This window comes from Aquarana catesbeiana, linkage group LG02 (assembly GCF_042186555.1).
Source record: "Aquarana catesbeiana isolate 2022-GZ linkage group LG02, ASM4218655v1, whole genome shotgun sequence".
NCBI classification, from domain to species: domain Eukaryota; kingdom Metazoa; phylum Chordata; class Amphibia; order Anura; family Ranidae; genus Aquarana; species Aquarana catesbeiana.
This window is the reverse complement of record NC_133325.1, coordinates 49,638,182-49,651,947: the sequence shown is the minus strand read 5'-3', so window position 1 is coordinate 49,651,947 and position 13,766 is coordinate 49,638,182. Positions and strand designations below refer to the sequence as shown.

General features: G+C 43.9%; 1 protein-coding gene across 2 annotated transcripts in view; it reads right to left on the bottom strand.

Moving 5' to 3' along the window:
• Positions 1-13,766, bottom strand: part of LOC141126853 (retinal guanylyl cyclase 2-like) — a 211,856-nt gene that overhangs the window by 22,978 nt on the left and 175,112 nt on the right. For both annotated transcript variants that reach the window (XM_073612862.1, XM_073612863.1), the window contains exons 17-18: positions 11,670-11,764; positions 9,399-9,484 (exon numbers count right to left, since the gene is read on the bottom strand). In XM_073612862.1, the coding sequence (XP_073468963.1) occupies positions 9,399-9,484; positions 11,670-11,764 (181 nt within the window). The remainder of the gene's footprint in view (positions 1-9,398; positions 9,485-11,669; positions 11,765-13,766) is intronic.

Genomic DNA, 13,766 nt, shown 5'->3' with positions numbered 1-13,766 from the left:
TTCAGTAATACACTGGGGTTGATTTACTAAAGGCAAATAGACTGTGCACTTTGCAAAGTGAAGTTGCAGTTCTGCAAGTGCAGTTGCTCCAGTGTTTAGTAAATGAGCAAAAGCTCATCATCCAATCATGTGCAAGCAAAAATGCTGTTTTTTTAATTTCCCTTGCACATGATTGGGTATTCTTTGCAAAGTGAAGCTTTACCTTATTTACAAAGCTCTGGAGCACCTGCACTTGCAGAGTGCAACTGCACATTGCACCGTCTATTTGCCTTAAGTAAATCAATCCCACTGTCTCACCCCACTATGCACATGCTCAGTTACTCTCTTTTTTTGCCATTGTGCCGAAAATCAGAGCCGCTAGAGGCCAATCTGCCTACAGTCTAAAGATTTACTGCTGCTCGGGGGGGGGGGCTGGGCTTCAGCAAAAAATGTCAGCCAGCAGCAGGAAGAAACAGGAGCAACGCTGGAGGCAATTTACAGCACACACTTATTTTGGCAGCATAACTATTAATGCGGAATGAATGTTCCTTGCTAAAGAACATTATTTTTTATCAAAATGTTATGGGTAAAATTCCTCTTTAAAGTCTATTTCCACGCTTCCCCCTGCCAAAAGTCCACTCCCCCCCCCCCCCTTTCCCTTGGAGGTCCCACTCGCATGTTATTCTTTAAAATACTACTTTTTAGATGTCTTCAGGTTGGTTATGTGATACACATCTGAGAACCCAAATCTCTCCATAAAGAGGACCTGTTATGGCCCATGCTATCACAAGGGATGTTGCTCATCCCTTGCACTAGCAATAAAGTTCAATAAAAAAAAAAATTGAATAAAAAGCATCAAAAAATTAATTTAAATAATATAAATATTAATTTAATAAAGTTAAAGTGCCCCTGTCCCCCTGTGCTCACGCACAAATGCAAATGTGCACATAGGTCCAGCATGCATATGTAAACAGTGATCGGACCATACGTGTGCGGTTGTGCTGAAAACATCAGGGTGAGAACAATAATTCTAGCACCAGACCTCCTGGTAACCTGTACAGGCTTTAAGAGCGTTGCCTATGGATCATTTAATGTACCGTAGTTTGTCGCCATTCCAGGGGCGTGCACAAGTTTAAAGCGTAACATGTTAGGTATCTATTTACACAGTGTAACATCATTCTTTATATTTTACCAAAATTGGGTACTATATTGTGTTTGCTTGCACTAAAATTAAAGTGTATTTTTCCCTGAAAATTTACATTTTATAAACAGCTGCACAAATATCGTGAGACATGAAAAAATTGCAACCACCATCATTTTTTTCCCTCGGGCCTCTGCTATATAATAAAATATATATAATGTTGGGGGTTCTAAGCAATTTGCGAGCAAAAAAATGCTGATTTTTACAAGTGGTTAATATGCTTTAATAATCAAGACTTAACCCTCTTTCTTTCTAATGTAGCGATACTCACATCCTAAGTTTTACCGCAACTTCATCATCAATATTCAGGGGAAGTTCATCCTTCTATATTATTCTGACTGCATATTAACAGTCCAATGTTTGTTATTTACATGTCCTGCAGTTCTTCAAATTCCCTGGTTTACAGAACCCTTTCTCTTATTATGCTGGTCACTGGATTTATTTTGTCTGCTGTTATATTTTTATTTTTTTTTTTCTCCTTCACATCTTTTCAGTTCCAATTATCAAGTTTAGAACGCCGCAAGCGCTTTTCATTGTGCTGAGATATTACCCTATTAAAGACAATTTATGGCGCCCCATAAAAGCAGAGCCTTGAAGACGCAGTCATTAATCAACATCTGCCGCACGTTTTTATGACAACATATAAGTTAGGCATACATTGGCTAAAGACGGTGCTTTATATGCAAAGTAAACAGCGGGGGGGAAGAAGCCATAACGCTATTATGTATAATCACATTTATAGGTGCGGGATCGTGAATTTCAAATCCTTTTCGGTAACACAAATAAGTTTGTAAAAATATAGCAAAAGCATAAAACAGACTTATAAGGAATGTGCGTTTTTTTGTGGTTGTTGTTGTTTTTGTTACTGTATACAACTCACCAAGCCGCAATAGCTTTTGTAGCCTCCCTGGTGGTATAATTATGTTAGATTTTTGCGTCTCAAAGCGATAAAATTGTTTTGCATAGAAATTTGGCGTTTTATATTGTAGGCCTGTAATTCTTAGCAATAAAACACTTATATCTGTCCAAAGTCAAGTAGACATCCCGGGTATGATAACGTTTGAAACACAAAATCATAAATTATAATATAATAAATAACTATAAATAATTATAAAAATAATAATATAATAAAAATAAAATTAATTTCCCCACGATTCACTATCGCTCAATTCTGCAAGTGTTCTAATTTACTATCGCGGTTTTCTAGCTGGTCTAAAACCACTTTTGACGTAAAGGGACACTTTTTGGTTGCTATGGACAATCTCCAGTTTCCAGGCAGAAAGAACAGTATATATCATATAAAACTGCATGCAGGGCATTGGACAAAGCATTGGGGACAAATAGGATGTGAAATGATTTCATACAGTAATGTAATTTGTAATTACAGTACTGTATGTATTATGAATTTTCAATTTTTTGAATTTGCCACCAGGCTCCGCCCCCATGCGTTGCGACGCTCGCAGGGAACGGAGCCCGGCATGCAGGACAACGGGGCGGAGGACACAGCCCATGGACACAGCGGGGGGGACATCGCAGGATCCTGGGGACAAGGTAAGTATACCGCACCAGGATCCTGCAATACAATCCCGAGTGTGGCTCGGGGTTACCGCTAATGGTACTGAAATTTAACCTCGAGCCACACTTGGGAAAACCGCCAGGGAGGTTAAGATGGGTTCCTTTTTTTATATCATGATCATTTTCACATCAAAATGTTTAAAGTGTATGTAAAGCCAAAACATCTTATGCCCCATACACACGGTCGGAATTTCCGACAGAAAAAGTCCGATGGGAGCTTTACATCGTATATTCCGACTGTGTGTATGCCCCATCGAACTTTTTACGTCGAAAATTCAGACGGAATTAGATAGAGAACATGTTCTATATTTTTCCGACGGAACAAATTCCTATCGGGAAAACGTCTGTATGCTGTTCCGACGTACCAAAAATGACGCATGCTCTGAAGCAAGTACGAGACGTCGTACGTGTTGTCCCGTCGTACGTGTTGTACGTCACCGCGTTCTTGATGGTCGGAATTTGGTGTGACCGTGTGTATGCAAGACAGTTTGAGCGGAATTCCGTCAAAATTACGTCTGAATAACCTTCAGAGTTTCTTCCGACGGCAAAACCGGTCGTGTACAGGGCATTAGAGCTCTTTCAATGCTTACCGCACTCTGAAAAGCGTTCTGCGGTGGATCTCTTCTCAGGGAACCCTAGAGCAAATTGTTTGGCTTGCGGTTTGCAGGGAGGCCCCATTCATCTCAATGGGGAGAGTTTGACAGGCGGGGCCAGCTGTCAAGCTCTACAGCCCAAGTTAAAAATAGGGTGGCGAAGCAAAGCATCGGCGCTGCAGTATGTGTGCGGACCTGTTTGCCCCTACCTTACTGTACCACAGCTACCCGTATGAGAGAGCCTTTGTTTTGTTATAGAGAGAGTAGGGGAAGAATTGCAACTTCTACTATTTTACCTGCTTTGTTACCTGTCTAAAAGTTTTAACTGAAGTTGGACTTAAATTCCTTGTCTGTTAACTTAAAGCAGAACTAAACTTCGCAATACCTGTCTCTCCTTCAAAAGTCCAAGGTCCCTCACCGTCATCTTCTACCGGCTTCTTTGGGTGTCTGGCTGTGGCCATGTCATTGGCAGGTGGTTTTATTTTAGGTTTAGGTTTATATTATTGTAGAGGCCTATCCCGGGGACATCTGGCTGCTAGGCTCTCTGAGAGCCTATCCAGAAGTAGTGCAGGGTTGGGACTGCAGGCTTGTAGTCCAACCAGAAGTAACGGTTCCACCCAACTAGAAGTAACGGTTCCGTCGGCCAGGGAACCAGTCGTGGTCGGAGGTAGAGGGGAAGCTGTCGCCACAAAGGGACCATCCACCTTGCTACCAGTGATCATTGTGAGGAAGATGAGGCCAGTACCAGAGCAGACTTCTCACCAGCCGGGGACGGTGAAGAAGTGGGAAAGCATCAGCAAGTGCCAAGTCAGGTACCCAGCCGGACAGCAGAGGCGATGCTTGTGGAGTGCCAAGCCAGGGACCCAACGTGTCAGCAGGGGTGAAGCTTGAGGAGTATCTGTGAGTACCAAGCCAGGGACCCAGCAGGAAAGCGGGGGTGACGCTTGAGGAAGATATTAAATTCCTTGTCTGTTAACTTAAAGCAGAACTAAACTTCGCAATACCTGCCTCTCCTTCAAATGTCCAAGGTCCCTCATGGCATCTTCTACCGGCTTCTTCGGGTGTCTGGCTGCGGCCATGTCATTGGCAGGTGGTTTTATTTTAGGTTTAGGTTTATATTATTGCAGAGGCCTATCCCGGGGACATCTGGCTGCTAGGATCTCTGAGTGCCTATCCAGAAGTAGTGCAGGGTTGGGACTGCAGGCTTGTAGTCCAACCAGAAGTAACAGTTCCACCCAACCAGAAGTAACGGTCCGTTGGCCAGGGAACCAGTTGTGGTCGGAGGTAGAGGGGAAGCTGTCGCCACAAAGGGACCATCCACCTTGCTACCAGTGATCATTGTGAGGAAGCTGAAGCCAGTACCAGAGCAGACTTCTCGCCAGCCGGGGACGGTAAAGAAGTGGGAAAGCATCAGCAAGTGCCAAGTCAGGTACCCAGCCTGACAGCAGAGGCGACGCTTGTGGAGTGCCAAGCCAGGGACCCAACGTGTCAGCAGGGGTGAAGCTTGAGTAGTATCTGTGAGTACCAAACCAGGGACCCAGCAGGGAAGCAGGGGTGACGCTTGAGGAAGATACTGAGTGCTACAGTGAAAGAGCTCAAGGGATCCAGTGGCTAGTGGATCTGAAGTCTAGTGTGAGAGACTGGGAGCTCGTTGAGTGAAGACCCACAATGATAGAGTGTGGAGTAAAGGGAACTGTTCGTGTTGCAGATAGTTGAATACATTACCGTTAGTAACAGCTACAAGATTGTTGCTATAGGAGACAGCAGTCCTACCTATACAGAAGTGGTGTCCTGCTGGAGGGCTTCACCTGTATAGCTGTCTACCTATAGAAGTCTCGGAGTCTGCCAATTAACATTGCATCTACCTAATGGTGTCCTGGCCCTAATCCTCTCTCCCATAGTTCTGTTTAAGAGACAATAAATCTCTTTGTATTCAAAAAGTGTCTGGCGCCCACCTGTTCCTCTTTCATTAAACCCACCATGCCTTGTAACCCACTCTACACTGAAAGGTGTCAGCGGTCCCTATCTCTGGAGGTCACCATTGGGCTTCATGGGCTCCGGGACTTTGCTACATTTGTGAAAATGTGGGTTAATAAACAGTTGTGCAAATATCATGTGAGATAAAAAAAAACTGCAACTATCCTCTTTTTATTCTACAGGGCCTCTGCTTTTAGAAAATAAATAATGTTTCAGGGGGTAAGTAATTTTATGGCCAAAAATGAAGATTTTTACATGTGTGCAACAAATGAAAAAAAAAAATGCTCTAATGCTGAACTAGAACCTAAATGCTAAATGAACCTACATAGATGCTGAACCTCCATAACCTTCAGGAGCCTTTTTAAAGCTTTAAAAAACACCCTGACAAAATGACTGAAATGCAAGTTGCCAAAATGATAACATTTTGTCAAAATATTCTCAAAGTGATTACGGCATTCTTTCTGAATTGACTTTCACATACAGAACTCGGAAAAAAAATTCAACATTATTATACTTCTATGGTAAATTTAGCAGGCTAATTAAAAGGAGCAGAAAAAAAAGCATGACAATGTAAATATCACATGAATCATTCTTTTGTGAACTGATGTTATGGCCTTTCTTATGTTCGGTTAAATATGAAATACTGCAAATTAATATTTTATACACTATATTACCAAAAGTATTGGAACGTCTGCCTTTACACGCACATGAACTTTAATGGCATCCCTGTCTTAGTCCATAGGATTCAATATTGAGTTGGCCCAGCCTTTGCAGCTATACCGGCTTCACCTCTTCTGGGAAGGCTGTCCACAAGGTTTAGGAGTGTGTCTATGGGAGTGTTTGACCATTCTTTCAGAAGCGCATTTGTGAGGTCAGGCACTGATGTGGACACGAAGACCTGGCTCACAGTCTCCACCCTAATTCATCCCAAAGGTGTTCTATTGGGTTGAGGTCAGGACTCTGCAGGCCAGTCAAGTTCCTCCACCCCAAACTCGCTAATCCATGTCTTTATGGACCTTGCTTTGTGCACTGGTGCGCAGTCATGTTGGAAAAGGATGGGGCCATCCCCAAACTGTTCCCACAAAGTTAGGACCATGAAATTGTCCAAAATGTCTTGGTATGCTGACACCTTAATGCCACGTACACACGACCGGACTTTCCGGCAGAAAAAGTTCCGACAGAATCACTTCATCGGATATTCCGAATGTGTGTGGGCTTCAGCGGACTTTTTTTTTCCTGACGGACCTAGAAACAGAACATGTTTTAAATCTTTCCGACGGAATCAATTCCTATTGGGAAAACCGTTCGTCTGTATGCTATTCCGACGGACCAAAAACGACGCAAGGGCAGTTATTGGCTACTGCCTATTGAACTTCCTTTTCTAGTCCCGTCTAAATGAACGGACTTTGGTGTGATCGTGTGTAGGCAAGTCCGTTTCAGCGGCGGAACTCCGTCTGGAAGACCGTCAGAGTTTATTCTGATAGAAAGTCCGGTTGTGTGTACGCGGCATAAGAGTTCACTTCACTGGAACTAAGGGGCCAAGCTTGAAAAACAGGGATTGCACAAAGCAAGGTCCATAAAGACATGGATGAGCGAGTTTGGGGTGGAGGAACTTGACTGGCCTGCACAGAGTCCTGACCTCAACCCGATAGAACACCTTTGGGATGAATTAGAGTGGAGACCGCGAGCCAGGCCTTCTCGTCTAACATCAGTGCCTGACCTCACAAATGCACGTCTGGAAGAATGGTCAAACATTCCCATAGACACACTCCTAAACCTTGTGGACAGCCTTCCCAGGAGAGTTGAAGCTGTTATAGCTGCAAAGGGTGGGCCATCTCAATATTGAACCCTACGGACTAAGACTGGGATGCCATTAAAGTTTATGTGCGTGTAAAGGCAGGTGTCACAATACTTTTGGTAATATAGTGTAGATACCACTTACAGCCAGAGAGGTGCAAGCTTTAAGGAACCACTCCTTTTGTAAAATAGGCCTGAACAGAAGGGAGATCAGATTACACAATGCAGTTTGGCTTACAAAGAAGAGACACAACCCTCCAAGCTCAGCTCAAACAAAAGTTTTTGTTTTTGTTTTGAACCGATGACCTCTGTTAGGTTATTATTCATGTCAGGAGATGAAGTAATAGGAAATCCTTCCACTGAGGACACATCTGAAAGGGTTAGAACCTCTGTCTGGCTATTATTACTGTCTGTGTCTTTCTGTCTCAGTAAAAGCCCCTCCCTTTTGCTCAGCTGTCACAGACACAGGAAATGAAGTGAAATGTCCTCAACGGGGTCACAGACAGCAGTATTTACTCTTCCAAAGTCCATACAAAACAAAAAAAATGTTTTGAATAGAATTGGGCTCAGACTGATTCACAGATGATTTGCAAACTGCAACAGATGCATCCTATATCAAAGCCCAATTGAAGTCACAGAAATAGATATTCAGTCATAAGACATAGTACAAACAACCAAAATTTTTTTAAGTCTTACCTGCACTTTCCAGTTATAGCTGCTGCACAGCATGTCTAAATAAGACTGCACAATACAATAGGCTCAAGAGTCTGACCACACTTCTCTGACCACACTTCTCTGACCACACTTCTCTGACCACACTTCTCTGACCACACTTCTCTGACCACACTTCTCTGACCACACTTCTCTGATCACACTTCTCTGACCACACTTCTCTGATCACACTTCTTTGACCACACTTCTTTGATCACACTTCTCTGACCACACTTCTCTGATCACACTTCCCTGACCACACTTCTCTGACCACACGTCTCTGATCACACGTCTCTGACCACACTTCTCTGATCACACTTCTCTGACCACACTTCTCTGACCACACGTCTCTGATCACACGTCTCTGATCACACGTCTCTGATCACACTTCTCTGACCACACTTCTCTGACCACACTTCTCTGATCACACGTCTCTGACCACACGTCTCTGATCACACTTCTCTGACCACACTTCTCTGATCACACTTCTCTGATCACACTTCTCTGACCACACTTCTCTGACCACACTTCTCTGACCACACTTCTCTGACCACACTTCTCTGATCACACTTCTCTGACCACACTTCTCTGATCACACTTCTCTGACCACACTTCTCTGACCACACTTCTCTGACTACACTTCTCTGACCACACTTCTCTGATCACACTTATCTGACCACACTTCCACACTTACTGACCTTGTCAGGCATCCCCCTCTTTTCCTCAACACTAGAGGTCTGTGTAAGGACACTTGTGATGAGGGGTGCCTGATAATAATCTATGGCAGCATAGAGCACTGGAGTGGGAGATCAAGGAGTGCATTTCCACTAATGCCCCATACACATGGTCGGATTTTCCGACAACAAATGTTGGATGTGAGCTTGTTGGTGGAAAGTCCGACTGTGTGTATGCTCCATCGAACATTTGTTGTCGGACTTTCCGACAACAAATGTTGGCTAGCAGGTTCTCAAATTTTCCGCCAACAAAACGTTGTTGTCGGAATTTCCGATCGTGTGTACACAAGTCACGTAACATAAGTTCACGCATGCTTGGAATCAAGCAGAAGGAGCCGCACTGGCTATTGAACTTCCTTTTTCTCGGCTCGTCGTACGTCTTGTAGGTCACCACGTTCCCACCTTCATAATTGTTGGCCAACATTTGTGTGACCGTGTGTATGCAAGACAAGTTTGAGCCAACAACCTTCAAACAAAAATCCACTGTTTTGTTGGCGGAAAGTCTGATCGTGTGTACGGGGCATAAGAGGAAAGACATTTTATGCCCTTTTCCAAGCAAAAAAGTTAGCCAAAAAAGCCTAAACATTATAAAATGCCCAATATTTTTCTACATGATGAACAATGTCTTGTTCTTCTTTTATCGGTAATCACACCTTGGTATACATCATACCAAATAAAACAGATTAATGTTAACTCTGAAATTTTCACATTTAAAATGTGTTAGTTTTAAGCAAAAAATTAAAAATAAAATAGATCCTTGCCTATGACAGGCTGTACATAACATGCATACTGGCTTCTCCGATCATGTTGTGAATAAGGTGAAATACCTACCCTGGCTTTATATCTGGAGGCTTTGGTAAAGGTTTGTTAAATCCATCTTTTCCAACTAGCCAAAAGGTTTCTTCCACACCTTTTCCCTAAATAAGAATACCATTTTTAGTTTACGTTAAGCAAGGAAAGAAAAGAACCCTCCCATCCGTGATCCACAATGGTACAGGCTAGTTCCTTCAATGGGTTGAGATGCATTTACAGGATATAGTCTGACAAAATCAGACAACACAATTCAAAATGCTGTGTATCACACTTTACTATAAAGGATCAAAATATATACATGTAAAATTTACATTAAGATATTTTTCTATAAACACTTATGGGTCTTTTTTTCTGTAGTTTACCCCATGTATTCAGCCTCATACACGCTTTTGGAATCTCCATCACACTTTTATGTATACTCAGGGGGTTTTTTTCTCAGAGAATAGGTGCAGGTACTTCCCCTTTCCGAGTCACCCTTTGTTTTTGCCCCCTAGTCACCTCTGAGCACTGTCCCTCGGTTCCACCCCTAGCCACCTCTGATCACTGTCCCTTGGTTCCACCCCCTACCCACCTTTGATCACTGTCCCTTGGTTCCACCCCCTACCTACCTCTTAGCACTGTCCCTTGGTTCCAAACCCTACAGACCTCTGAGCACTGTCCTTTGGTTCCACACTCTATCCACCTCTGAGCACTGTCCCTTGGTACCACTCCCTACCCAGCTCTGAGCACTGTCCTTCGGTTCCACTCCTAGCCACCTCTGATCATTGTCCCTTGGTTCCACCCCTCCCCCACCTACCTCTTAGCACTGTCCCTTGGTTCCAAACCCTATCCACCACTGAGCGCTGTCCATTGGTTCCACACTCTATCCACCTCTGATCACTGTCCCTTGGTTCCACCCCCTAACCACCTCTGAGCACTGCCCTTTGGTTGAACACTCTACCCACCTCTGAACACTGTTCCTAGGTTCCACCCCCTACCTACCTCTGATCACTGTCCCTTGGTTCCACCCCCTTTCCACCACTGAGCACTGTCCCTTGGTTCCACCTCCTATCCAACTCTGATCACTGTCCATTGGTTCAATCCCCTACCCACCTCTAAGCCCTGTCCTTTGATTCCACCCTATACTCACCTTTGATTACTGTCCCTTGGTTCCACCCTTTACCCACATCTGAATACAGTCCTTTGATTCCACCCCCTACCTACCTCTTAGCACTAACCCTTGGTTCCAAACCCTACCCACCTCTAAGCCTTGTTCTTTGGTTCCACCCTCTATTCACCTCTGATTACTGTCCCTTGGTTCCACCCCCTACCTACCTCTTAGCACTGTCCCTTGGTTCCAAACCCTACCCACCTCTGAGCACTGTCCCTCGGTTACACCCCTACCCACCTCTGAGCACTGTCCCTTGGTTCCAACCCCTAACCATCTTTGAGCACTGTCCCTTAGTTCCACCCCTGACCCACCTCTAAGCAATTTTCCTTCATTCCATCCCCTATCCACCTCCTAGTACTGCCCCTTTTAGAGAAAACAGAAACAAGTATCATTTTGTGGTGCTAAGTAAGTTGTATTTATTTGTTAATGATAACAACAAGCAAAGCAGTAAAAAAAAATTCTCCTGCAACTAGCAGAAATAGATCCCCCCACAAGCAAAAAATACTCCCCCCCCCCCCCCCCAGCAAAAATAGATCTCCACCAGCAACAATAGATCTTCCAGCAACCAACATTAATAGACCTCCCAGCTGCCAGCAACATAAGACCTCTTCCTCAACAGGAGATCCCTCCCAGCAACAATAGACACTCCACCCATTCCCCCCCAGGCAACATAGAACCCACTCCACCAGCAAAATAGATCCACCAGCAGCCAACATCAATAGGTCCTCCAGCACACCCCAGAGTCCCATTACATACGTTTAGTGCTGCAGGTACGTTCCCCCATGTTCCCGCTGAAAAAAGTCCTGTGTATACATAATGGAACATCCAAAAAGTTCCTTAAACCAGTGTGAATAATTTTTAATAGAAGAAATGATGTCAATACACTTGCCCTTCAATAAATTTGTCAGGTCAACCCGTAATACATTATATGGCCAAAGGTTGTGGACACCTGACAATTGCATTTACTATATGCTCAAACATATGCCAATGTTATCAATTGGAAAAAAATAAAATAATAAAGTCAATCTTTTGTTGTGGCAACCTGAGCTATGAAGGGGCTTTCAAGGAAAACTGGTAGAGGAATGGTCTAAGTATTTCAAATTGTGAAGGCCCAATATGACTTTAATGGTTGAAGTTACCTTTAATTCTGTTTTTCCTCTAAGTTCTATTTTATAGTTTTCTGGTAGAGTGCGAAGTGTGGCCACTGTGCTTTGGTTGACGTGAATTCTGTAAGCTGTGATGGGATAAAAAAAAGGACATGTCACAAAATATAATTGCAAATATTATATAATAGATAAATATTATGGACTTTGGAATTCATACAGATAAGAGGACTTTTTACCCATTACTCCTAATAAAAAATTGTGCTGTCCCTTTAAATATTAAGCAGGCTAAGTAAATTAAATCCCATGAGTAAGTTGTGATGACGAAACGCGTTTGTACGTGGCTGTATAGCAGCCATTAGTGACATCAGACGCAATACCGGAAGTGACGTTCCGGCGGTGATGATTCTGGTGGTGATGATTCCGGTGTGGGTGAGATACTACTACACACTGAGTTTGTTGTGACCATGCTTTGCCAGTCTCACGCTGCTGCAGTGGATGTATCACATGCACAATTTTAATTTAACCTATGTAAGTACAATGTTTGAAACCTTTTTTTTAATAAATTTGATCAAACGTTACTGCACTTTGTTTTCATATATGTTGATCTTTCCATGAGATCAATCGCATGGATGGGAGATCGATTGATGATTTAACCCTATATGGCTTGATGCTTATTTGCCGAGCATGAGAGTGCAAGGCAACTTCATTTGGTAAGTGGACACCCAGAGGGGAGTGGAATCACCGTTTGCACGTGGTATGGTGGATGAACTACCGTATTTATCGGCGTATAACATGCACAGGCGTGTAACACGCACATTCATTTTAAGAGGGAAGTTTCAGGAAAAAAACTTAAATTTTAAATAAGGAACTTTGAAGTAAAATAAGGGTCAGTGCCCATCTGCAGCCTCACCATTACCATCAATGCAGCCTGATCAATGCCCATCTGCAGCCTCACAAGTGCCATCAATGCAGCCTCATCAGTCCACATCAATGCAGCCTCACCATTGCCATCAGTGCAGCCTGATCGATGCCCATCTGCAGCCCAGAGGGGACAGGGAGGGGGGCGGGACGAGCGCCGACAGATTACATACAGTGAGAATCTCCTATGATAGACAGAACAGTGGTCCAATGGCGGCCCAGGAGACAGGAGTTCCTATTACAGAGGCCGCCAAGTAAACAGTAGATTCTCACTGTATGTAATCTGACGGTGCTCCTCCTGCCCCCCCTCCCTGTCCCCTCCGAGACAGCTAAAACTGAAGTATTGGCGTATAACACGCACACGCTATTTGCACTCAATTTTCATGGTGAAAAAGTGAGTGTTATACGCCAATAAATACAGTATATTGAATCTGCTTTCAATGCATTTATTGATTAATCACTGTTACATTTAAGGACTTATTGAGTCAATGAACTTTTGTTTTTGTTTTGTTTCTTTATCACTTGTCATTCTTTTATTATTCAATGTTAATTTAGTTATTCATTTACAGTGCCGCTATTCACTTTAGCAGTTTATACAGTAGTTTATTATTATTCATTCAAGTGGCAGTGTTAGTCCCTTTCAGAACACCAGCGCATGGATTCCAATGCGGGGAGGCTGTTTTTTTTTTTTGAAGCACCAATTAGACCCAGAGGCTCTAATAGGCTTCAGTATAGGGTGGGTTCGGTGCGCACCAATCCTACCCGGGTGTGTTACAACAGCGAATGAGCATTCACTGTTGTAACACTGATCCTCCTCCCGGCCAATCGGGAAGCGGGTTTTGACACCGGTCACCCGATTGGCTGAACCCCCCAGACAATCCTATTGGACGCCTAGGAGGAGGAGGGGAGGAGCTGGAAGCCGCCATGGAGGAGAGGACCGGAGCTTGCTGCACCACTCTGCCTGCTGCCTGCTGCCTGCCACCTGCTGCCGATGGGGTAAGTGCTGGACCGACTGGCAAACAGCAGGGGGTGGGTGCTGCTCAGGGGGGGAGGGGGGGATGGGTGGTTGTCTGCCGCATTACCCCCCCCGAAAAAAAAACACCAGCCGCCACTGGATCAAATGGTTTTTCAATGGCCTTGCAATGTGCCTTCTTTGATTAGTGCAGATCAACACACTTGGTGTGAGCAAGCTCTAACCCTAAGGCACCTTTC